We start from the raw sequence: 26,252 nt of genomic DNA, 5'->3' as shown, positions 1-26,252 counted from the left end.
TCAATAGAAATAAATGTGGCCTTTAATAAAACTGTTTAAGGAGGAGTTCATAATTTTAATAGTGCTTTTTATTGGTCCCTTTTTTCCTGTATCCCTTTCTTCTCCCCCCCGCAAAGAAAACAAACCCCACCAACCATGCAGATTATAAAATGCCCACCCTCCGGAAAAAAAAACCTTAAAACTCACTGCATCAGGCAGGTATTAAATGAAGGTATTCTTTGTAGTCTAGATAAAATGTTGAACAGCTCCAAAGCATTTTGCTCATGCTGTAAAAGCCATGCCCAGTTCCACATGGTGCATCTGCAAATTTAATGCTTCTACATTTTGGGATGAATAGTGTCTTAAATCTTTATATTTAATCTTTCTGGCAATGAAACTGTTTTAATACACCTTTGACAGAGGATACATTTGAAAGCCATGAATCCTATTTACTGAAAGCTTTGAATGTGTTTGAACAGCTGAGGTAGAAGGGTGGGGCATGAGAAGAGAATAAAAGGGTTTTTATTCCAGGCCCCTTGATGGTTCTGCTTATTCTAACTATTCAGTGCTTATTTTTGTTTTGCAGAATAATGCATACACTGCAATGTCTGACTCCTACTTGCCAAGCTACTACAGTCCATCCATTGGATTCTCCTACTCGTTAGGCGAAGCTGCCTGGTCTACAGGAGGTGACCCGCCCATGCCCTACTTAACATCCTATGGACAGCTAAGCAATGGGGAGCCTCACTTTCTCCCAGATGCAATGTTTGGGCAGCCAGGGGCCCTTGGCAGCACTCCGTTTCTTGGGCAGCATGGCTTTAACTTCTTTCCAAGTGGAATTGACTTTTCAGCTTGGGGGAATAACAGTTCTCAGGGACAGTCCACTCAAAGCTCTGGATATAGTAGCAATTATGCTTATGCACCAAGCTCACTGGGTGGAGCCATGATTGATGGACAGTCTGCTTTTGCCAATGAGACTCTGAATAAGGCTCCTGGCATGAATACCATAGACCAAGGCATGGCAGCACTGAAGCTGGGCAGCACAGATGTTGCAAGCAATGTCCCAAAAGTTGTTGGCTCCGCTGTTGGTAGCGGGTCCATTACCAGTAATATCGTGGCATCTAACAGTTTGCCTCCTGCTACCATTGCTCCTCCGAAACCGACATCATGGGCTGATATTGCTAGCAAACCTGCAAAACAGCAGCCCAAGCTGAAGACCAAGAATGGCATTGCAGGGTCAAGTCTTCCACCGCCTCCAATAAAACATAACATGGATATTGGAACTTGGGATAACAAAGGGTCGGTAGCAAAAGCGCCTTCCCAGGCTTTAGTTCAGAATATTGGTCAGCAGCCAACCCAGGTGTCCCCTCAACCAGTGGGCCAACAGATCAATAACAGCCCACCAGTGGCACAGGCTTCCCCAGGGCAACAGCCGCAGCCACTGCCCCCACCACCACCACAGCCAGCCCAGCTACCGGTGCAGCAACAGGCAGCTCAGCCAACCCGCTGGGTTGCACCTCGTAACCGTGGCAATGGGTTTGGTCAAAACGGAGTGGATGGTAATGGAGTGGGACAGTCTCAAGCCAGTTCTGGTTCTGTTCCTTTGGAACCGCACCCAGTGTTGGAGAAGTTGAGGTCCATCAATAACTACAACCCCAAGGATTTTGACTGGAACCCAAAACATGGCCGGGTTTTCATCATTAAGAGTTACTCTGAGGACGATATCCACCGTTCCATTAAATATAACATCTGGTGCAGTACAGAGCATGGCAACAAGAGACTGGATGCTGCTTATCGCTCCATGAACGGGAAAGGCCCCGTTTACTTACTGTTCAGTGTCAACGGCAGTGGTCACTTCTGTGGAGTGGCAGAAATGAAATCTGCTGTGGACTACAACACATGTGCAGGTGTGTGGTCCCAGGACAAATGGAAGGGACGTTTTGATGTCAGGTGGATTTTTGTGAAGGACGTTCCCAACAGCCAGCTGCGGCACATCCGCCTAGAGAATAACGAGAATAAACCAGTGACCAACTCCAGGGACACTCAGGAAGTGCCTCTGGAAAAGGCTAAGCAGGTGTTGAAAATCATTGCCACCTACAAGCACACCACCTCCATTTTTGATGACTTCTCACACTATGAGAAACGCCAGGAGGAGGAGGAAAATGTTAAAAAGGTAACCTGCCTACCTGTCTTCAGGAATTTTGTGGGATGGGGAAGCATAGAGAAGCTAGGTGGTACAATGGACTGATGAAGTAACCTGGAGACTTGAGCTCATAAAGTGAGTTTGAGGTCTCACTTTAGTTCCTAGCTAATCACTTCCCCACATCATGAACCCACTATCTAGTATGGCAGCTCCTGCTCTGGATGGGACCAAGAGTAGGAGGGAGTTGTACAGAACAGTGCTGATGTTCTGGTGGAGCTGTGTGGGGAAACGTGTGGCACCTGCCTGCGCTAACCTAGATGCTAGTCAGTGCTTCAAGTCAAACTTTTTTCTGAGTATCAAATTCACCTGATTAAAAAAATAAAATTGATCAGTGTTGTCAAGACTCCTCTTTGACAAGTATATGCTCTACAATAAGAGTGGCAATTGATTAATATATGATGATGTAACACATCAATGAGGAATCTTAGTTGTCAAAACATTCTTACCAGTGGAGTTAAAAGTACCATCCATACTGAAATTAGATGGCAATTTAGTGGCCTTGATTTTTAGTTTGATACAAATCAGGGTGTTGAATTTGCCTGTGGATGACTCCCTCCCCTTAGGGATATAACTCTTATTTGATCCAAAACACTAAATAGAAATTAGCAGCAGCTCCTAGTTTGTTGCCAAGTTTTGTAAGGCTCTCTTTAGTTCCAGCAACAGGGAATCCTCCACCTGGTATTTGAAGAGAGAAAAACATAAGCTGCAAACAATTCAGTGTGACAATCATGGAACAAAAAATTAAACAGAGCACATCTTTTCAAGTACAACATTTTAATGTTTAGTATCAGGGGATAGCCATGTTAGCCTGTATCCACAAAAACAACAAGGAGTCCGGTGGCACCTTAAAGACGAACGGATTTATTTGAGCATAAGCTTTCGTGAGTAAAAACCCCACTTCTTCAGATGCATCTGAAGAAGTCAGGTTTTTACCCATGAAAGCTTATGCTCAAATAAATCCGTTAGTCTTTAAGGTGCCACCGGACTCCTTGTTGTTTTTAATGTTTGTTACTAGTATACAGAGATGGGATACCAAACGTGACTAGCATTTAGCAGAAAACCTGTAAGTCTGTGTGGGAACGCATTGGAATAGTTATATTGACATTATGTGAACTTGGCCAGACTTGATGGCAGCTTGGAGGTTCTGGGTGATTTCAGGTCCTAAAAGCTGCCATGTCATTTGAGGCCCAGAATGCAGCAACCAGACTAAGTTTTAACTTGCAGCAGAGGGAGAAGTTAAGTAATTTGATCACTGAAGTGCGGGATGGAGATCTTCAGGAACTGGGATTCCTAGTACATTTCACACTTGATGTGTGCAGAGCAGCAGAATTTGCAGTGCAAGGAAAGATCACATCTTGGGGAAGGGAGGCAGCTGAAGAGTGTGAAGGGCTGTGATGAACCCAGCAGAGAATTGAGAACAAATGCAAAGGTGCAGAAAGTTCCCCGCAAACAGATTTGAAAACTTGTTAGATTTTTAAAGTTTAGAATCTTTTTTAAGATAGTAAAAATGTTAAATTGTAACTTACTAATGGTCTATACAAGAAGCATCTTAAAAAGTTAAATTGGTTTAAACCTCAACTTCAGTTTTTTTAAAAATGTATTTGCAGTTTCTTTCCCCTACTTCCTTCAAAAACAGTTCCCATGAGAGTTACTAGTGACACAGAATGCTAAGAGCCGAAATGGCAGCTGAAAAAGCTGTTTAGAGCATTGGAGATTGCTTTTGGCATTACATTTGAGTTAGCTTAGTGTACCAGTCCAGTAGAAAAGTGGTTAAGGAAATTATTTCCTCTCTCTTTGTGTGAGAACGTAAATATGTATTTCTGAAATTCATAGGCAAGGAATGAACTCCGTTAGGTTGAGAAGTCAGTATGTTTGCTTTTTATTACTGGCTCATTTTCTTATGGTATATGCTCTGGGTCCCAGCCCTATAATGTCTGGTATGGAGGAAGTGACTTAGCCTGTCATTTTCAGTACGGTATCTCAGGGGCAGCTTGACCTTTCGGATCACTTTCTGATGTGGCCTTGAAAATCTTTAGGTTTTCCTGCAGTTACTGTTTCATCACTTCAGTGAGAACCAGCAGACTTTGATTCCTGGCTTCCAGTTTTGTTGTGCATTAATAAAATGGGTACTTGTGTTTCTGCCATGTGACTATTGTTGGCAAAAGCAAATCTTGTGTGTGCAGCATTCTGTGAGCACCTCAGCTGGCCACCTGAAAAGGATTCACATACCAATTTAAAACACTGCCTCAACAGCAGTTAATGATGCAGACTGCCTGTCCATGGTCTGTTAGATTTCTTTTGTACTGGAGAAACCCCATTGCTAAAGGCTCTTTGTCTCTGCAGTCACAGTCAGTGGAAGATGGTGGTATGTACATGTTCTGCATTCTTGTTCCTTGAAGCTTAAACATCTCCAAGTTTGGCTGATGCCTAGCTTTTAACAAGCTTAAAACTGTTGCATTTGGTTTCAAACTTAGCCAAGGCTGTTCTATTACAGCCTAGAGCAGCTTGTACAGAGTGACTGATGAATGTACTCTCTCCTAACCCTCTCAAAATTCTGGGGTCTCCCTGTGTTTTCTTTCCTGTTTCTCAGGTTATCCCTTTAAGAATGCCTGCATTCAAGATATATGGGAGTGACAGATTTCTTTAGAGCACTGTGTAGCATATCTAAACAGGCATGTAAGTGGTACTTTACTTTGGTGTTCATGCTATGTCCTTTCACTTATAAAGGGAGGTTAAAAGGCTGAGTTTGTCTAAATCTATTACAAACAGACCACTGGGCCTTTTCTGCTGCATGTACATTCTTATGCTGGTCTCCACTTCTTCTCTGTCCTTAGTTAGATTTTGTTCTGTGTTTTCCAATCCAGAATTAGATTTTCCTTCAAACCGTTCGATGTTCTCCTATCCAAGACTGCTGAAGCTGATAGCCAAAATAGTCCTTCTCAAGCTGGCTTCAGGCTTCTCAAGACCCTTGACAATTGCTCCCAAAGTAGATTCTGTCACTGACTGCTGCAGTGTGTGGACTGCTTTATTTTATATTTTAAAACTAGTAGTAACCCTTTGTTTCTAGAAGGTGTTGCATTGACTTCAGTGAAGTGGTCCTGCATATTTAGTAAGGAAATCTTATGAGATTCTGCAAAAAGAAAAGGAGGACTTGTGGCACCTTAGCGACTAACAAACTTGAGCATAAGCTTTCATGAGATTCTGCTTACATTGGATTGGCAGCACCTTGTGTAATCCAGACTCAAAAGCAGTGGAGGTAAAATCATGAGTGCTCTCTAAAGAATTGCAATGGCTCTCAGCTTTATGACTCTGTTCTGTTGCCTTGGCATTATGAATTCCATGTGAACAGTGCACACATTCTGTGGACTTTAGAAAGGAGTTTGCATAAAGATTTGCATTCTCCAGTTCCAGTGGCAATGCGTGTTGTAATGTGCTTCCTTCAATATTGGTAAAGGTACTTTTCAGAAGATAAGAATCAAGCTTGTATTGAGTCCAAAAGAACTGAAGAATTGATTTGGGTGTCAGGGTGTATGTATCAGAATCTCAAAACAGGAACATAGGGTTTTCCAAATGGATCATTATTTCCTGAAGTGTATTCTCTTTTCTCATTGGTTGACACCTGATGCTTTGGAGGAATATTAAACCTCCTTTAAAATACTGAGTGGTAAATGTCACTGCCAGTTTGAGGGATGCAATTTATGGAGAAACAACTAAATGTTGAATCTGCATTTGCTAACCTGGGGTTTTTTTATGGTCACTTTTAAAGCACTGGTCTCTTTGTTTAACGTAGTTTGTATTTCTTTGGTTTTGTAGTTGGCTGGGGAAGGGGGAGGGAAAGTATTTTCCAAAGATTGGTGGAGAGCCTCATGATTCTGTTACTCTTCTCTTGCCTAATGCCTGTTGTTGTGTTCAAACCATTCTGAGTAAACAAAGAGCTAGAACTTCCTTCTTTGTTTGCTTGAGTATTGCAGTTCATGATGTAAAGTAACTTTGCTTGCACTGACATGGCTCCTTGCATCCAGAGGTCATAAGATTACCTACTGTACTTGTACTAAAACCCCTGAAAAACCTGGCCACTATGAGGTCAATTGATCGGTGTGCCAGTGCTGAATATCCTTGCTATAACCCTTTAAAGTTCTGAAATGCACATCTCAGTTTCAGCCTTCTCTAAATAGTGTGCTAGTTAACATATTTGCAGTGATACAATGATAGAGGAAATGGATAAACTGCTCTGCTTGTCTCAGTACCTACCTGCTGATGTGTAATATTTTGCATTTATTATGCCTTTTATCCAACCTAAAGGCACTTCATTGAAACTGATAAATGAGCCTCATTCTGTATTCTGTGGGGTTTTTTAAGAGGGAAATCTTATGGCTCTTTATTGTATGCTCTAATCCATAAACATGCTTCCTCCTGTAGAAGAAGGGAGTCTTTCCTCTGCTGTACAATAAGAATAGCCAGAAGTGATCTTAGTACAAACAAAATGGAAGTTAGATTGGGAAAAGTAATCCAGTTCTCATATCTACAATGACACAGAGGCCTGGTCTACACCTAAAACTTAGGTTGACCGAGCTACATTGCTCAGGGCTGTGAAAAAATGTGCATCCTGCATGACATAGCTAGGTTGACATAACCCCCCGTGTAGATGCAGCTGGGTTGATGGAAGACTCCTTCCAAGGGGATGGATATACGACGGTGATGGAAAGACCCCTTCTGTCGTTGTAGCAAACGTCCATGCCACAACGGTGTAGTGCAGTGCTGCAGCTGTGCCACAGTAGTGCTTATAGCATAGATGTACTCTGAGTTCTAGCAAGTTAATAAATCTCATTAAGCTACAAGATTTAATGGCTGTTAAAGTCAACTGGTAGCTTGTGAAGCTGATCCCTAGAAGTTGTCAAGATGAGAAGTTTAAAATTTTCTTTAGGATTGGTAATCGGATTAAGAGCCTTTCACCTCTAGGTCACCAGGTCAAATGCAGTACATGTGAGTAACCAAAAGGTATTACCCTCTAGCAGGGAATGGCCTACATGAAATGAGTTAATCTCAGGCCATTTTCCAGTGAGCTGATTGCTTAATCACAACTGGTACCGTCACTGGCAGCCTCAGTGAAGAGACCAAGGAAATTGACCATTGTTGTGCTGGAGGTGATCTCTCCAGAACAGTGCAGGGGTACACTGGCAAGGGACAGTTTGCAGAAGACTTTCTTTTCTAACTCAGTGTTGTCTTTGTCCGTATTGATCAAAGTAAACTTAAGGGAATTGAAACATATCAATATATCAAATGATCTTATTTGGCATTTGTGTTTAACAAACATTAAGCTGCGTGCTTCAGCTGTTAATACCACAGTGAACTAAAATGAAAGCCTTTTTAATGTAGCGTGTCAGATTTTTTTCCCCCTCTCCCAATAATTCAAGTTAAAGGTGCTGCTGTTTAGGGTTTGTGTAGTTGTTCTTTGAATATTTTTGGGATGCTTTAGGAAGAGGATTCCCCAGAAACTTCATGAGATTTTGATACATGGCAGGAAAATGCAAAAAATGTTGGTAACTAAACAACACTGTGGTTGATGGCCCACTGGTGGAGGGCAGTGTTACAGAACTCTAGGTAATTTAGCTGTAATAATCTGAGAAGCAGCAGTTTCTCAAGGAAAGTTACGTTTTTCTGAAGCTAAATGTCGGTTGTCTATTTTGTTTTCTGAAGCTCAGTGCCGCTCAGCAGATACAGTATTCTCTTGCCTGCTTTTTCTACCTCGTGAAGACTTGTAATTGGTCAGGTGACACTACTTAAGCTGATTAGTATCTAGGAAGAACTAGGAAAGTATTAGTGTGTGAACACATGAACCTCCTGTATTCAGAGTTTTAGTAGGTTTAGCTTTACATGAGCTATTTGCCTCAGTGCAAGGGGATGAACTAGATGAATGACCTCTTTAGGTCCCTTCCAGCTCTACATTTCTATTTGTTCTTAGAATATATTCCCGCAACCTTTTTCTGTCTGACAGGTCACTTTTTTTGCTTTGTCTCTTTTATATAAGGTATCCGGTGACAAGTATTAATTTAAGAGGATTCTTTTGGTACTTTTATTTTGTCATTGTATGAGCATATTCGCTTCAGTTATTAGAACCCTGCCTTATTTTCTAAAATGTACTGTTGTACTTAGTAAGTCTTACAGCATTACAAGTTAAGCCAATTCCTCAGTGGCACAAAATTGGACAATTGTCTTGTAAAATAGTGCAACTGCACTTTTACTGCAGTAGAGTTGTCCAAGGAAGTCTTGGTTAACAAGAATTGTGGTTATGCAAGCTGATGACTAGACTAGGGAGTTGGTGGTTGCTCTTTCCAATGGGTAGCTGCCCGGCATGCTGCTTTTTAATTGAAGGATAAGTCATGTAATAATGCATTTGATCAGTTTAATAACAGCATTTGGGGGTTTTGTGAGCCATTCTATAGAGAGAAGTCAAAATGTAGACAGCAATTCTAGTTTCATACTGTTAGAATTTCTTTATTAAAAGGGCAGTACTGAGCAGTTTTTTGAGTTAGCTGCTTTTCTATTGTTTGTAATAGAATAGCAAGATAGGAACTGGGGGGGGGGGGGATAAACTATAATTCCCTTCTCATCTGTCCCGTATGTCTAATTGAGCTTGAAATTAAAAGGCATTTGTTTCCTTTTCTGTGTGTGCATCGGTGTTACTGATTGCTGTGCTCCCTGGCCTGTTTTGTCATTATAAGAAGGACAAAAGTGTAGGCCCTATATAAAGTAACTACCTTTAAGAATTTCTTGGCATCATAGTAGACCTTTAAGAGATTTAAAGCCCCGAGGATCATTCTTTCTAGAGTCTCATGTAACAGGTCAAATTTTGGCCCCAAACAGGTTGATACTGGGTATTAATATGTTTATAAGACAACACTGTGAAACTGTAAAGAACTAAGCAGGAATTCATATGTCTCAGCTACTGTTGCAGGGACATAAGATTCCCTTTTAAATACCTAGGAAATAGAGATTTGTAAACGGTAATAGGGAGTGTTGCCCTCCTTACTGGAGCTCATTAACTGAAATTTGGTATCGGCTGGTTAATGGAAGTGGGAGAAAGCATGGCCTGTTGTCTGTGACCTTATCTTAAAATGAATATTAAGCTCCTCTGGCTTACAGAATGAAGTACTTGTTGTCCAGGCTCCATGGGGGTGGATGTAGAGTTGTCCAGGCTTCAGTATTATTCAAACCTAGCTGTCACGTTTGTATTGTATGACGATGAGTACAACAAATGCTTTATTAGCTTTGCATTAATTGAGATTCTGAATCCTTGAAGTGGGTGAACTTCCCTCTCCAGAACATCTTGTGGTTCAAATTTTGTGGTGCTAACACTTTGTCTACTATGTAGTCAGCCGAAGTCATCAGACCCATTTCATGTGACTGAGTGAGATTTGATCCCAAGTCTGCACCAAGGGTGCATTACTTCACTGTAACCATTGCAGATTAAAACTTAAGGATATACTATAATGTTGTATTCATTTAGATGGAATAAATGGTCCAACGGTGTTAACATAAACCAGTTACTGTCTAACATTAAACAGTGTTAAGCAAGGTCAGGGGTTTTATATACAAAGACTTTGTCGTGGTACTAAGTAAGCTCAATACACTATTTCTAAAAATCATTTAAACCTTTTATTAAAGTTAAAGAAGGAAAAACAGTCAAAGCATTTGAAATGTAAGTCTTAAGACTTACATTTTAACATCCTGTGTCCCTTTCCCTTTAGCTGGAGAAAACATATAGAAAGAAAAAACCCCTTGCTCAGTAGTCTCTTAGATAATATTAAAGACCGCAATAACTGTCCTTTTGGGGAAAAGAGAGGAAGTTAGTTGAAGTGGCTGGAGCTGTTGCTGTTGAAGTCTAATGCTCTTTCATCCCAGGTGGCGGTTGAGATTGTTAGTCGGTAAAGGTAGGGAGCTCATCTGGGTCCCTCTGTCTGGCCTAGTCTGGTCAGAACATGTCTCAGAATCAGGGTGACAAAGGCCCTGGGTCCCTGGAGATGTTGGGGGTACCAGCCATCATGGTGAAGCTTCGTCCAGTAGCCAGTTTTTCTCCCCAAAATATTTAAGAACCCCAGAAGGGAGCGATGGGTGGAATAGCCCATTCCCTCTTAATTTTGTTTACCAATTAAACCTAGTTTCCGACACACCAATTTTGGTTCATTCATTTTTTGGTTCTACGATTTTTCTTGTTTACCAGGCATGATCTTAGCACAGTCCTTGAGTTATACCAAGTCTTTTTGTTTGGACTGACAGTTTTTCTATCTTCCATTTGCACCTTTTCACATTAACCCTTGTTTTACGTTATGGTGAATTTTTATGAACTTTCACATACTCTTTACTGTTAAGCCCTCAATTAAAGTAAATTTGTAATTGCAGTCATTACAACAATGTTCAAAGGAAGGTTCTTGGTAAATGACATTGACTTTATGAAAGCTGGGATGGGAGTTTTTAATGTATAAGTCAATGCAGAAAGTGTCTAATCCATACTCCTTGAAAGACCCAAGTAGGCAAACAGTCAAACTGCCCGGTAACCAAGTGAGATCCAATGCACAGGGCCAGCAAACTGAAAAAATAGTCCTTATTTCCTCATGTATGTAATGACATAAGAGCCAATATATACACAAGAATAACTGATGACGTAAGACTGGGGGCAAGGGAAGAAGACTGGACTTGCCAGTAGAAATTTTTTTCTGGGCCTCCCCAATAGCCACTTACAGGAGTATAGTTAGTTTCACTGCTGTTGCCCATAGTTTTCTGAGCAGTAATAAAGCTAAAGAGTTTCTTGTAAGTTTTATACTTGGCTGTTCAGGAAAGCTGTAGCACATAGTTACCAAATGGTCAGGGGAGAAGGAGGGTGTTGGGAATGTTATTGTTAACAGCTGGGTGTGGGAATAGGGAATCCTGTTTCCTTCACAGTATCTTGGAATGGAAGCTACAAGTGTATTTTGCCTATACACTAAAGCCAGGAGGGGATTCGGGTCCAAATACCATGCCCAGGTAGGAAGCCCAGTGGTACTTAATAGATGTGTCTGGAATCCCACTCAGAAGGCTCCCATAAGTTGTATTAACTTCCGATGGGTAAGGTGTGCTGGTAAATTTTTCAAAGCTTAACTACCTGTGGTTTTTGTAGGGGATCTGAATGCTCATATTCACTGAAAAGGACCAACCAGCTCATTGTGATGTGGCTTTGGGTAGTTGGTGTCCAGTAGCATGTTTGCTTTAGGACCACATACCATTCTGTTTCCTGGGCAAGTTACACTCTTCAGGGCAGCTGCTTCCTGCAGGACAGTTCCTCTGTTTGCAGAAAGTGGACTTCTTGTTGCTTCAGAATGCATTTTTGATACGGAGTGTGAAGACCAGTAGAGTTCATCCTTTGCACTAGATTGCATCAGTTTTGGTGCTCCCTTGAAAGCTGGTCTTGGGGGATGGGATTTGAGCATGTCTGCCAGCCAGCTGACAAGCAGGAACAACTGACTGTGTAACTGCTGCTGCAGAAATAGAGGCCATCTTTCTAAGACTTCCATGAAGTCCCTCCCAACACCCTAGCTCCCAAGCTGGATGTTTGACATAGAAATGCAAGCTGTGGTTTAAAATCCACAGATCCTGTGGTGATTGGTGCTCTGTAAGGTTAGTCATGTTTTGGTTACAACCACTCTTGAAAGAGGACATCTTGCTGTTCCCTATTTACTCTTATGCCTTGATAACGGTTTGTTGTTTAGATACCAGAGCGATAGGCATCTTAGATAAAAATTAGGTGGTATGCTCAGTTTTTATGCTGAGGCAAGACCTTTCTAACTGCCAGGATGTGCAAACTCAGCCTGATATTGTGATTCGGCTTTTCAGTCTGTGATGTGGACCTGTTTGAGAGAGTCCCGCTTCTCCTATATCCTGCCGATGGATGCAGTTGTGGTTGCTGGAACACTTGTGTTGTCTGTGCATGTAATTCAGATTTCCAGGACTGATTACATAGCCTCCTTTGGCATATGATCCCACAGATGGGTCTCATTTTGCTTGCCCTCTGGTCAAGTTGTAAGGCTTTCTTGTTTAATCAAGATTTTGATTAAATTTTAATTTATCAGAGCAGGAGGAGTTCTAGCATGGGGTTATCAATGTGTCTAGTATATTTACTTTTTTGAATTTTAAGGAGCTCCTTTACAAGAGTGCTAAGTGCAGTGCAAAGTGATAAATAACTGAAAGTCAGCCATGGTCACAAACCAAGAGAAATCTGAAGACTGAATGGAGCTAGCATTTCTATTGGTGTAGGTTAGGATAGGATGCAGCTCTTTCCTCTGCAGTTGTAGTGGCTTTCCAATACCAATAGTAGTAAAATGTTTTGTATATAAACTGAGCATTTTAAGACTCAGAAGCCGCACAGGGAGCGGATAAGCATAGTAACAAGGTGCTATTTTAGTAAGTTGTTTGTGCTGGCCATAACCACATTTTAAGCTGATCTTGTTGGAAAGGCTGGCAGTATACAGATAGAGGGAAAATATAATTGGTAGAAACATCACTCTTCCTTCTAATTTATGCCACCACAAGTCAAATTAACTTCTGACTTGACTTTTGGCAGCCCTGAAACTGTATTAGTTTGGTTGGTTAGGATTGAATATGATCTGACATGAGAGGTCTCAAATGGTTTATTTCCAAGTGAACAAAATGATTCTAGATTTTAAAAAATCCCTGTCGTTCCAGCAAACGTTATTGAAGATGGGGCTGAATTCTGCTGTTGGGCAAGGTGCACATCTCCCATTGATCTCTGCTGCAGTTACATGCACATATCTAGAGGACCTAACTTAGTCATCCGTGCATATGACCTTAGAGGAAGGAGAGTGGTCTAATGTAAAGGTTTTCCAATTTCCATAATGCGGCCCAGAGCCTAAAAGTTTCAAGTCTCACCACTTCTTCCACTCAAGCATACAAAACACCCTTGTGCTCATTACAGCAGTTGGTTATATGGAAAAACATTGGGAAAGTAATGTGTGTTGAAATCAGACCAACCCACCACCAAGTGCGCCAGACACACTTGGCAATCACTGGCTTGGTGGAAGGGCATGAAGCTAGTAGTTTCTGCTGCGGGTTCTATCCCTATTTGTAACCTTAGATAGATCTTTCTCCAGCTGTCAAGTGGGAATAATACTGGCCTACCTCACAGGAGTGTTGAGGGCAAGTGCTGCTTGTAAATCAATGTGAGAACCTCTGAGAGGTGCTATACAAGAGCATAGTATTTGCATCTATGTATCATAGTCCTTTCTAATATGCCATTCATCATAATATGTAGGTGCTAGTTATAAGCTTTCAGGTAAGTGTTTTAATCTTCTGTCAGGATTGGCTCCCAAGCTGTGTGACTGAAAACTGCATCCTCTTATCAGATTACTGCACTACACTCATTCATTAAGTAGTGTCACAAGCCAGCTTGTGACATCACGGCTTCCACCCTATAACTGTGGTGACCTGGCTAAAATTAATTATGCAGAATAATCACAAAGGGCTTCTAATTACACATTCTAGCCTTGTCTGGAATGGAGAATTTTGATGCAACTCTCTTGGATACCTGTAAACCCAGCGTGTCCACGCACATGCTTGCAAAAGTGCATAGGTGTCTTTTCCGCTTGACTGGAGAAAGGATAAATTTCTTGTTATCCACCATGTTGCTCAGTACTGTGTACAGTTAGTCCCCCCATTGTAGTCCCACAGTGCTCTTACCAGTCCTTCACTGACACTTTAGCTCTGGCTTTTCCTGGTCTGTCCTCGATCTCATCTTCCATTTTTCTTTATGCTTGAGCCAACCTTTGTTGATCAAGGGAAACTTTAATAAAACACAATGTGGATTTTTTTTGTCATCCAGGGATTCATATGTCAAAGGGTAGAATCATGGTTATTACCTGCAGAAACACATGCCCCAGGCCCTTTTCCTGGGATTTTGCATGGCTGTGTGGGTGTTATCTTAGCAGTATCCCCCACACTCCTGAGAGCTAAGGGAAAACAAGAATAGAGATGTGGGTGCACAGCACTTAACCCCTGCCTCTGACCCCAGAAAATCTACCTACCTCTCTCTTGTGGTCCAGCACTCGTAACTCCTGCAGAGCAAGATATCTCTCCGGGGAGGTGGGTCGGGCCAGGTGGGGGTGTCCCACTGCATTGGATGAGGGCATGGACAATGTTGGACTGTATAGAGGGGACATCATCTCTAGGCCAAGGCCTCTTTCCTAGAAGGAAAAGCAAGAGAAACTGCTCCTTCAGCTACAAACAAAAGCACAGGGAAAAAAACCTGCCATGAATTAAGAGAATGAAATCATGCCCCGTATCTCCTTCAGCACTGAGAGCAGTGCTCATATTAACACACACTGGGCTTTCAGACCACAAGTGGTTGCACTGGAGTAAAAGGAAACTGCTCGCTTTCCCTCCATGATCTATGCATGGATGAGAGCATAAACCCAGATCCTTGTGCCATGCAGGGAAGAGTCACTTGCAGCAGGCAACAGAACGAGCCAAAAATCTGAACAGGGACAAATAGACTCCCTACACCATTCCTTTAGGAGGAACTCTTCTTCCCCCCCACCCCCAAATATTCTGTGAAGCTGCAATAGTGGGGAAAGTACTGGGGTTACTCTGCGCCAGAGTGCGGCACTAGTTCTTCAAGCCTCTTCAGGTTATTATGCTGAATATTCAGTTGAGAGAAACTTGCAGTATGGTCCCCCATCCTGAAATTAAACAGTTTGTTTCTAGTCTCCTTCCTCCAGTCTCTTGCCTTTTTCCAGTTTGTATGGAGGATGCATTTCTGAGAATCTTCTTGGGTTGGGTTATCCTTTGTTCCTGCATTCTGCGACTTTTTGCTCCATCTCCTGTGCCATTCAAAAAAAAAAAAGAGATAAGTTCATGGAGGGTAGGTCCATCAGTGACTATTAGCTAGGATGGGCACAGATGGTGTCCCTAGCCTCTGTTTGCCAGAAGCTGGGAATGGGTGACAGGGGTTGGATTGCTTGATCACCTGTTCTGTTCATTCCCTCTGGGGCACCTGGCATTGGCCACTGTTGGAAGACAGGATACTGGGCTAGATGGACCGTTGGTCTGACCCAGTATGGCTGTGCTTATGTTCTTATTCCTCTTAGACCCCTAGTCTTCCTTTCCTTGTGCCATGCTTTGGCCTTTGGAGCAGCTTTACTTTCACAGAAGGGGAAGGAGAAAGCAACTAATTAAACCCATGGTTCGGGATCTGTCTGGTCAGCTAATCAGTTGAAGTGGTCAGCAGGGACTGCAGCCACCATCTGCAGGACAAGATGGGGCTATCACTTGAAGCTAGAATGGGGGAGGAGGAGGGCATTTCTAAGGCAGTGTATTCCTGCAGCTAGCTTAAAACCCATCTGTGCCTGAGAAGGTGGAGTTTAGTTCATGCAGTTGTGGCCTCTTCCTGAGTGGGTGTGGCATATTGCCATCTGTCCTTGGTTACTGAACCTTGCTGTATACAGAACCAGGAGGCAGGGAAGGAATAAGACCTGGCAACTTCTTTTTGATTTGCAGCTTCCCCCAGACATATGGCTTTATTATGTATTTGTACTGTGGTGCCAAGGGATCAAAACTGCTTTGGATATCCGTTGTGGTACTTGATTTCTGCTGTTTTCAGTTCTGTTCAGTTTGTATGGCAGATATTCATGAACAGAATTTGCTCCACCTTAGCCTAATTTTCATCTAAAAGGCAAATGTAAGTATCCAGGGCTCTCTCTCAAATGTCCTGTAGAGAAAGGGAAGTGTGGGTTGACTAGGCCTATTGTGAGGAAGAAGCTTTAAAACTGAAGCAGCGTTCCACTTACTGTATCCTTGGCTGGTGGGGGTAGGAAATGTATTGTTTCCAATTGGCGCTTAGTCCACACCTGCACAGAAACTTCCACTAGTTATCCAGGCAGAACTCGCTGTGTAGACGCTCTTATTCCAGTGTAAGGGTGGTTTGGTTAGATTTAGATTAAACCTTTTTCCAAGCAACATAAACTAAATCAGAAAAGGCCCCCTTGTACCAGAATGTGGCTGTGTCTGCACTGTGGAGGTTATGCCAGCATAGCCTCCTAGTGTCAAGACAGACTATGGCAGAAGGAGTTTTCCTGTCAGTGCAGAACACCACCTCTCCAGATGACATGAGCTACATCGATGGAAAGACTCTTCTGTCAACATAGCTGTGTTTTGTTGGCATAACTGTGTGGGTCAGGGGTGTGGTTTTTCACATGCCTAACCAACGTAGCTATGCCAATAAAACTTTTTTCAGTGTAGACCGAGCCTAAGCTTCTCCACACAGGGAGTTATACTGGGGTACAAAGGCCTGAGGCTCACGAGACACCCATAGCTGTCATTTTCCAGTTGTTACTGGTCAATGGCAATGGTTAATTTTTCCCAGTGCTGAGGGTAGAAACTGGATCCAAAAATGGTTTCAGCGAGGGCCAATCTTTTCAATGAACTTCAAGCAAGAGATCACCGAGAATGACTAGGTGGAGAAAAGGGGGCAATCAGTAACTGAATGTGGGCATCATTGTTCATGCAGAGCTCATCTGACACATTTTTGGTCTTTTTATTGACATTGCATGTTAAATTGTCAGGGACGTTTAATCAAGGCTTTGAGTCAATTTAAGGTAGCATCTCTCTCCAGCTTGCTTTTTTAACCCTTTGTGGCAAGCTGGACTCAAGTGCTGTGGCAAAGCCCCTTGATTATGAAGTAACACGGGGAAATTTTGCAGCCGCTGCATTTAACATTTAAAAAGTTAATGAATCCAACATGAAAACAAACTATATCAATGTAGTAGCTGCTGAGGTTTCTTTGATATGAAATTCAATGTAATTTACTCTCTTCCACTCTTTTATTTTTCAATATGCTGTCGATTTTTATCCTGACAGTGCATAATTGTAGTGTAGTAGTTGTCAAGGGGAAGTTGGGGGTTTTGGCAGCTGGGTAGGGGACTGTTAAGGCATTGGCACCTGGAGAACTATAGGAGGTAGTTTGGGATTTTGGAATAACTACCTGCTTCTGTTAAAATGATCAGCGTTGAAATAATTGACATTTCTACTGTCCCAGATTGAGGTCAATAGAAGGAGATTTTGGAACAAATTCATAAATTAAACAGTAATAAGTCACCAAGACCAGATGGTAGTCACTCAAGGGACTGGGTGGCGATCAAATATGAAATTGCAGAACTACTAACTGTGATGTATAACCTATCGCTTTAAATCAGTCTCTGTACCAGAAGATTGGAGGGAAGCTAATGTGACACCAATTTTAAAAAAAATACTCCAGAGGTGATCCTGGCAATTACAGGCCAGTAAGCCTAACTTCAGTACCAGACAAATGGTCTGAAACTAGAGTAAAGAGCAAAGTTATCAAACACATAGATGAATGCAATATGTTGGGGAACAGTCAACACTGCATTTATAAAGGGAAATCATGCCTTATCAATGTATTAGAATTTTTTGAGGGGGTCAACAAACGTGGACAAGGGTGATGCAATCCATATGGTATACTTGAACTTTCAGAAAGCCTTTGACAGGGTCCCTTGCCAAAAGCTCTTAAGCAAAGTGAGCAGTCATGGGATAAGAGGGAAGTCTCTATCAAGGATCAGTAACTGATCAAAATAGAAAACAAAGGGTAGGAATAAATGGTCAGTGCTCACAAGGGAGAGAGAAATAGTGGGATCTCCCAAGGATCTGTATGGAGACCTGTGCTCCTCAACGTATTCACAAATCTGGAAAAAGGGGCGAACAATGAGGTGGCAAAACTCAGGATAGTTAAGTCCAAAGCTGACTAATGCGTTACAAAGGGATCTCGCTAAGCTGGGAGACTGGACGATAAAACAGCAGGTGAAATTCATTGTTGGTTGCAAAATAATGCACATTGGAAAACATAATCCCAGCTATACATACAAAATGATGGGGTCTAAATTAGCTGCTCCCACGTAAGAAAGAGATTTGGGAAGTCATTGTGGGTAATTCTGAGTCAAAAAAGCAAACAATTTTGGGACCATTAGGAAAGGAATAGATCACAATGCTATTATATTAAATCCATGATCTGTCCACACCGTGAATACTGTCTGCAGTTCTGGTCACCTCATCTCAAAAAAGATATGTTAGAATTGGAAAAGGTGCAGAGAAGGGCAACAAATGACTAGACATATTGAACAGCTTCCCTAGGAGGAGACATTAAAAAGACTGGTCAGCTTAGAAGAGAGGTGACTAAGCAGGGCTATGACCGCGGTCTATCAAATCATAAGTTCATGGAGGACAGGTCTATCAGTGGCTATTAGCCAAGATGGTCAGGGACACAAACCCATGCTGTGGGTGTAAACCCCCAACCTCCAGAAGCTGGGACTGGATGATGGGATGGATCGCCTTGTTCTGTTCATTCCCTCTGAAGCATCTAGCGCTGGATGCTGTCAGAAAAAGGGTACTGAGCTAGATGGAACATTGGTCTGACACAGCACGGCTGTTCTTATGTGTTGCCATCTTTAGGTTTCAGTGCTTACCAGTCCATTCAGTGCATGGAGCCATTCGCACTTCTTTTGTACTGTCTGCCTTGAAAAAGTGAAGTGTGAACCAATAGGGTGTCAGCCTGAGTCTGCCGTTTTTTGCTGTCATGTTGGTTAGAAGCATTGGTGTTTAAAATGAAGGCTTGTACCCTGGATCACCAGTCTTCGTGAAGCATGAATTCTGTGGTGGTAGAACTCACAGGGGCTTGGTTTTATAGCCCTGAGCAAGCAACTTCTCAGTGCCGAGTTCACTGAGGGACTGAACAGTTTTCAGTTTCTCTTCTCCTGTTCTCACTAGACATAAATGACTACCTGATCTCCTTCAGCAAATGGACCCCTGCTACCAATTCACTCTTGAAAGCACCTGAATCACTCCTTTACCAGGGCAGGTTCACTCCTCCTCCCCACTGTTACCTACTCAGTCTCTAGACTGGTTTCTAGCCTGATAGGATTGAGAACTGGAGGCAGGTCTCTTGGGAACTGCTTTCCGAAGATCTGTTTACAGGAATGGGGAAGAGAGCCCTGCTTCACCCCACCGGTGAGGCACTGGAAACCCTCACTGGTAACTAGCACAGTGGTGCCTCTACCTGGCCCCCCAGACTGTGTCCAACCAGTTAATTGACATAACGTTAGCAGTGAATAGTTTATTTCACTAGCTCTTCACTGGCTGCCCTTTTTTTCCCTCCTCTCCTTGTTTGTGTCCCACTTCCCTTCATTATACTTGGCAGGCTGTACAAAACTGGGGGAATCTGAGCAGGTTGTATCTGTTAGAGCTGTTTTTTAATTAGACTGGTAGGACCTCTGCTCTTGCTATCTGCAAAAGATGTTGCTGGGGCTAGGGAGAGGAAAGGAGCAGGGTGTGGTGGGAGGGGTTGTGGTGGCAACTGCTATTATAAAGGGGAAATGCCAAGAACTGGGAGGCATCACACGATACAATGTAAGTACATTGTCATACTAGCCATGTGCAGCTGCCCTCTTAAAATGAGCTCCTACTCCTTGAACAGAAACTGACTGTTTCTCAGATTCAACTTAATTATAAAGGACTTCTCCTGTCGTAAACCAGACTGTCCACATTAATATTTAGTGGTCTAACACCCCTCAGGGAAGGTTTTAGGAATACCTAATCTCGCTTCAGTGTGGGGAGGTGAACTGGGTGATGTTTTGACATCCGTTCCAGCCCTATGTTTTGATGATCTGTGTATGAGATGATCGTGAACAAAATCCTCTTGACCATGGAAGTTTTGCAAGAGTTGCCCTAAACTAACCACCTTCTCTTTCCTCCTGCAGGAACGCCAAGGCCGTGTCAAGTAAAACGCTACTCTTCCCACAGAGACTGCAGCAGAGGTTGCATCCGGGATATCTTTCAAAAAGAGAGAGAGGAGAAAAAAGAACACCCCAGAGAGAATTAGGACTTCTTTTCTTAATTTCATTGACTTTAAAACAAAAACTTACAAACTTGCAGTTTAAAAAAAAAAGTATTGGAATGTCACGAGACATAGGACTAAAAAAACAAAACAAAAAAAAAATCCCTTCTAGGTAGAGTATAGGTAAAAACTGTCCCCTTTCTTTTGGCTTTGGTTGTGATTTCAGAGCATATGCTTTGTTTTTTGTCTTTTTACTATGTTTTCCGGATTTGAAAGTCCATAAGTGGCATATGCCTTTTTTCTCTAATTTTTAAACCCTGCTGCATCCCTTTCTTCCACTTCCCTCGCGCCTCCTTTCCCCCAGTTTTGACATTTGCACTTGGAACACCGAGTTGTGACTTTTTTTGGACATCTGCCGCAGAACTTGGAAGAACTGTTTTTTCCTTGGAGTGGAAGAGGAGGAATTTTATGAAAAATTTGGGTTTATTTGCCTGGAAGAATCGAATGGAAATTATTGCCAAGGTTGCATCTAAGGGTGGTTTGTTTTCCTCTGACCCTTTGTTACTCAAAAGTCAAGTACTAGGAGTCCTAAGAAATGTTCTGTTCTTGTGCATTATATGGATTACAGATTAAGTCTGGATTAATTTGATTTAAAGGCTGAGAACAGTGGTAAAAACTTGTTTTGTTTACAGGAACATGAATTTTGAACGAAAAATATTGTAAAATGTGTAGTGAATGTTTCTTCAGTTTCTTGTTAAGCCAATGAGGAATGGGCATTGCCTTTCTTTTCACCATTAATCACTTCTCAATAATAAACGTGAGATCCTGTTGAGCATCACTTCTGTGTTCCAGTTAGTTTTCAGTGTGGTAGGTGCTGCCCTGGCTGTGACTGAGGAGGCTGTACATGGGAGAATAAAATTGCAAATGAGGTAGCAGGCTAATACTTCAGTTCCTAACTTCTGGTTCATTGACTATTGTGTGATCCCTACAGGGTTTTGAGCCAATGCTCTAGGCTTCCCCTGTTTGTTTTAAACATCTTTGTTGGGACCCAGCACACTACTGCTACTTTCCTTTTTATTTGTGTGCACGCTAATCATCCGTGGGAGCTTGGTCTCATCCAAACCCTCTTCTTGCTGTTTTGAGACTGGCTTTGAAGCAGGTCAGTTTGACCCATGTATAACAGAACCGGTTACAGCATGATACTGGCCTGATCCTGCAGTGATTTTTTTCATGTATGTGAACAAGATCAAACTGAACTAATCTATTGCTGACTCCCTTTACAGCACTGGGATGCCTGTTAAAATAGAATTAGGGTATGGTCTGTGATAAACAGGTTCAGGAACATAGGAGTTATGCTAGTGTAGACGGACCCTAAATATGAAACATGGGCACTGGGGACTGATTGGTACAGCTGAGGTTTGCCTGATACATTAGTACAACTGCTTTGGTTAACATGCCAGCTTTTCGCATTTGGAGGCCTGACTTCCAAGGTGCCAAGCGAAGTAAGTTTGATCTCTGGTGGACATTTTCCTACATTACAAATGATATTTATCTCCAAAATACAGGACTTGTCAGCGTGTCCCTGTTTAGGAAGGTCAGAATGGGAAGAACAAGGGTGCTGCAGATAGGTATTGAAGTGCATTGATGCAGCTGTGTAGGGAGCCCAGCAGGAGATGCCGCAGGTCAGGACTGAGGTGCGGTGTTAGATCCGTGAAGGCCATAGCTCTCCAATAGTTGCATGCACTATACCTGGCTCTGGCCTATGCTACAACATTCCTTCTTTTTCCCAAGTACAAAAAGTGTCAGTGTCAAATAATGGGGTGTATTAGATAATTCTATTCAGTGAGTAGGTTAGAAGACCCAACCAAAGCCCTTCAAACACATAAGGGTGGACTTGGGTCCAAGATCTCCTTTTCCTGTGAAATGGTTTGAGATCAAGAATCCAAAAATCCAAGTCTCCTGCTTGCCTTTTTTTCTTTCTGCTGAGCAGGCCGCAAACAAAGTTAGCATCTGAGCTCTGGAACAGTACTTCATTCTTGTTAGTGGAAATGGGATATTGTTGAGAGGGAAAATGTCAGTAAAAATATCTTGTGGTTATTAAATGGGTGTTGATTATCAAGTGGCTTTCACTATTGCTAGCTGTCTGCTGTGCATTTCCTTCACCTGGAGCAGAGAAACTGGGCTAGTCTGTTTCACTTCCTGATTCTCCTGCATTAGCACTAGCTGTTGCAGTGGCGGTTATCTCTCAGAAGGGGAGATGGAGTACTTGTGGCACCTTAGAGACTAACCAATTTATTTGAGCATAAGTTTTCGTGAGCTACAGCTCACTTCATCGGATGCATTCAGTGGAAAATACAGTGAGGAGATTTATATACACACAGAACACGGAAAAAATGTGTGGTGTTATACACACTGTAAGGAGAGTGATCACTTAAGATGAGCTATTACCAGCAGGAGAGCGGGTCGGGAGGGGAACCTTTTGTAGTGATAAGGTGGGCAGCAGTTAACAAAAACGTCTGAGGAACAGTTGGGGGGCGGGGGGGGGAATAAACATGGAGAAATAGTTTTACTTTGTGTAATAACCCATCCACTGCCCGTCTCTATTCAAGCCTAAGTTAATTGTATCCAGTTTGCAAATTAATTCCAATTCAGCAGTCTCTCGTTGGAGTCTGTTTTTGAAGTCTTTTTGTTGTAATTTTGTGACTTTTAGGTCTGTAATCGAGTGACCAGAGAGATTGAAGTGTTCTGTGACTGGTTTATGAATGTTATAATTCTTGATGTCTGATTTGTGTCCAGTTATTCTTTTACATAGAGACTGTCCAGTTTGACCAATGTACATGGCAGAGGGGCATTGCTGGCACATGATGGCATATATCACATTGGTAGATGTGCAGGTGAATGAGCCTCTGATAGTGTGGCTGATGTGATCAGGCCCTATGATGGTGTCCCCTGAATAGATATGTGGACACAGTTGGCAACGGGCTTTGTTGCAAGGATAGGTTCCTGGGTTAGTGGTTCTGTTGTGTGGTTGCTGGTGAGTATTTGCTTCAGGTTGGGGGGCTGTCTGTAGGCAAGGACTGGCCTGTTTCCCAAGATTTGTGAGAGTGATGGGTCATCCTTCAGGATAGGTTGTAGATCCTTGATGATGCGTTGGAGAGGTTTTAGTTGGGGGCTGAAGGTGATGGCTAGTGGCGTTCTGTTGTTTTCTTTGTTGGGCCTGTCCTGTAGTAGGTGACTTCTGGGTACTCTTCTGGCTCTGTCAATCTGTTTCTTCACTTCAGCAGGTGGGTATTGTAGTTGTGAGAATGCTTGATAGAGATCTTGTAAGTGTTTGTCTCTGTCTGAGGGGTTGGAGCAAATGCGGTTGTATCATAGAGCTTGGCTGTAGACGATGGATCGTGTGGTGTGGTCTGGGTGAAAGCTGGAGGCACATAGGTAGGAATAGCGGTCCGTAGGTTTCTGGTATAGGGTGGTGTTTATGTGACCATCGCTTATTAGCACCGTAGTGTCCAAGAAGTGGATCTCTTGTGTGGACTGGTCCAGGCTGAGGTTCATGGTGGGACGGAAGTTGTTGAAATCATGGTGAAATTCTGCAAGGGCTTCGTTTCTATGGGTCCAGATGATGTCATCAATATAGCGCAAGTAGAGTAGGGGCATTAGGGGGCGAGAGCTGAGGAAGCATTGTTCTAAGTCAGTCGTAAAAATGTTGGCATACTGTGGGGCCATGCGGGTACCCATAGCAGTGCCGCTGATTTGAAGGTATACATTGTCCCCAAATGTGAAATAGTTATGGGTGAGGACAAAGTCACAAAGTTCAGCCACTAGGTTTGCCCTGACATTATTGGGGATACTGTTCCTGATGGCTTGTAGTCCATCTTTGTGTGGAATGTTGGTGTAGAGGGCTTCTACATCCATAATGGCCAGGATGGTGTTTTCAGGAAGATCACCGATGGATTGTTTCCTCAGGAAGTCAGTGGTGTCTCGAAGGTAGCTGGGAGTGCTGGTAGCATAGGGCCTGAGAAGAGAGTCTACATAGCCAGACAATCCTGCTGTCAGGGTGCCAATGCCTGAGATGATGGGGCGTCTAAGATTTCCAGGTTTATGGATCTTGGGTAGCGGATAGAATACCCCAGGTCGATGTTCCAGGGTGTGTCTGTGGGGATTTGATCTTGTGCTTTTTCAGGGAGTTTCTAGAGCAAATGGTGTAGTTTCTTTTGGTAATCCTCAGTGGGATCAGAGGATGATGGCTTGCAGAATGTGGACTTAGAGAGCTGCCTATCAGCCTCTTGTTCATATTCCAACTTATTCATGATGACAACAGCACCTCCTTTGTCAGCCTTTTTTATTATGATGTCAGAGTTGTTCCTGAGGCTGTTGATGGCATTGTGTTTTGCACGGCTGAGGTTATGGGGCAATTGATGCTGCTTTTCCACAATTTTAGTCCGTGCATGTTGGCGGAAGCACTCTATGTAGAAGTCCAGTCTGTTTCGACCTTCAGGAGTAGTCCACCTAGAATCCTTCTTTTTGTAGTGTTGGTAGGAAGGTCTCTGTGGATTAGTATGTTGTTCAGAGGTGTGTTGGAAATATTCCTTGAGTCAGAGACGTCGAAAATAGGATTCTAGGTCACCACAGAACTGTATCATGTTCGTGGGGGTGGAGGGGCAGAAGGAGAGGCCCCGAGATAGGGCAGATTCTTCTGCTGGGCTAAGAGTATAGTTGGATAGGTTAACAATATTGCTGCGTGGGTTGAGGGAACCATTGCTGTGGCATGTAGTAGTTTAGATAGTTTAGTGTCCTTTTTCTTTTGTAGAGAAGCAAAGTGTGTGTTGTAAATGGCTTGTCTAGTTTTTGTAAAGTCCCTTGATTTCTTCATCCATCCTACTGACTGCTCCCTCTTTTTGCCCCAGCTCAGCAGTATAAATGCAAATTGATCTGAGGTTCCCTTCTACAGACGGGTGTTCCATTTGATCATGGAAAGGCTGCATAGTTTTTAAAGCTTTATGACGAGCAAAATGGCTGGAAGGAGCATATATATTGTACTTTATTGAACAGGCCCTGTCAATTGAAGCATACTTTTTCTCTGAAGAGGTCTTACCTGCTGCTATCAGTAACACCCGAGTCCCACAAGTCCAAAAAGAGAGGTTTTTCTGTATGGTCAGTCCATGCAATTCACAATACTTTGTATAGTCAGTTTAATTGTTCCACCCTAAAATGGGATCTGACTATACAGAAGGGATCTTCACACCGTAACAAGGGAAAGACCTGTTAAAGGAACAGAAAAATGTGATTTTGAAAAACCCCCCAAAACTTGACCTGGATTCAGACTCCGATGTAACACATGAAACTACTTCTGCCTCTTTTTTTAAAATTATCTTTAAGTGAACGATCACTTTAAACAGTCTGGGGCTGCACCCAGCTGATGTACCTCATTTAATCTGAGATGGCATTTGTTCCCTTGTGCTAGCTGCATGAGAGTTAAAATCATCTTTTCTGAACCGAAGCTGACTTAGTTGCCTAGACTTGGTACTTTAACATGTCTTCCTTGTCACTGCTTGTCACAGGGGTCAGCCCACCTGTAGTTCAGAGGGATTAGGACCCAGGTTTGTAAACCAGCTCTGAGGTATACCCACAAGGAGAAGAAATGAAGCAGTTGTATTTCAGTAAGGAAGGGACGGTCTTGAGCTTAAGGCACAGGGCTGGGGATCAGGAGCTGCAGCTTTTTTTCCTAGATCTCACAGATTTCTCCACTTAACCCGTCTGCAGTAAAACTGGCTTCATAAGCACAGGCCAGGTATACTTTAGTCTGATTGCTGCATGTAAGGCACTTTGGGATTCTCTGATGGAAGGTCTTATTGGGTGCAAAATGCCACCATTGGAGCAAATATAATTTTTAAACCACTGATATGTTACAGGAAATATCAAAGGAAGACAAAACAGGTGGTGCTGAGAGTAAAAAGGTCGGGGGGGGGGCAGAAATGGGGATTTCTGATGGGGCTAAACAAGCTTTAACCCCTTCCAGATGCTGATGTGATTTGCAACCTTTTGGGTGAAGCTATTGTAAAATGTGTCATAGAATCATAGAATATCAGGGTTGGAAGGGACCTCGGGAGGTCATCTAGTCCAACCCCCTGCTCAAAGTAGGACCAATCCCAAATGTTAGCTACTTTTGAGGGATGTTTCCAG

At 42.7% G+C, this 26,252-nt stretch overlaps 1 protein-coding gene across 2 annotated transcripts in view; it reads left to right on the top strand.

The window, feature by feature from the left end:
• The window catches only part of YTHDF2 (YTH N6-methyladenosine RNA binding protein F2), a 32,122-nt gene extending 6,112 nt beyond the window's left edge, over positions 1 to 26,010 (top strand). The window contains exons 4-6 of one of the 2 annotated variants that reach the window (XM_073317898.1): positions 566 to 2,152; positions 4,773 to 4,858; positions 19,993 to 26,010. In XM_073317898.1, coding sequence (XP_073173999.1) covers positions 566 to 2,152; positions 4,773 to 4,829 — 1,644 coding nt within the window. In that variant the 3' untranslated portion in view covers positions 4,830 to 4,858; positions 19,993 to 26,010. The remainder of the gene's footprint in view (positions 1 to 565; positions 2,153 to 4,772; positions 4,859 to 19,992) is intronic. The other variant, XM_073317899.1, reaches the window with a different exon arrangement.
• The last annotated feature ends 242 nt before the right edge of the window (positions 26,011 to 26,252 follow it).

Source organism: Lepidochelys kempii, chromosome 19, assembly GCF_965140265.1.
Source record: "Lepidochelys kempii isolate rLepKem1 chromosome 19, rLepKem1.hap2, whole genome shotgun sequence".
NCBI classification, from domain to species: Eukaryota; Metazoa; Chordata; order Testudines; family Cheloniidae; genus Lepidochelys; species Lepidochelys kempii.
The sequence above is the reverse complement of the archived record's forward strand: the minus strand, read 5'-3'. Positions and strand labels throughout refer to the sequence as shown.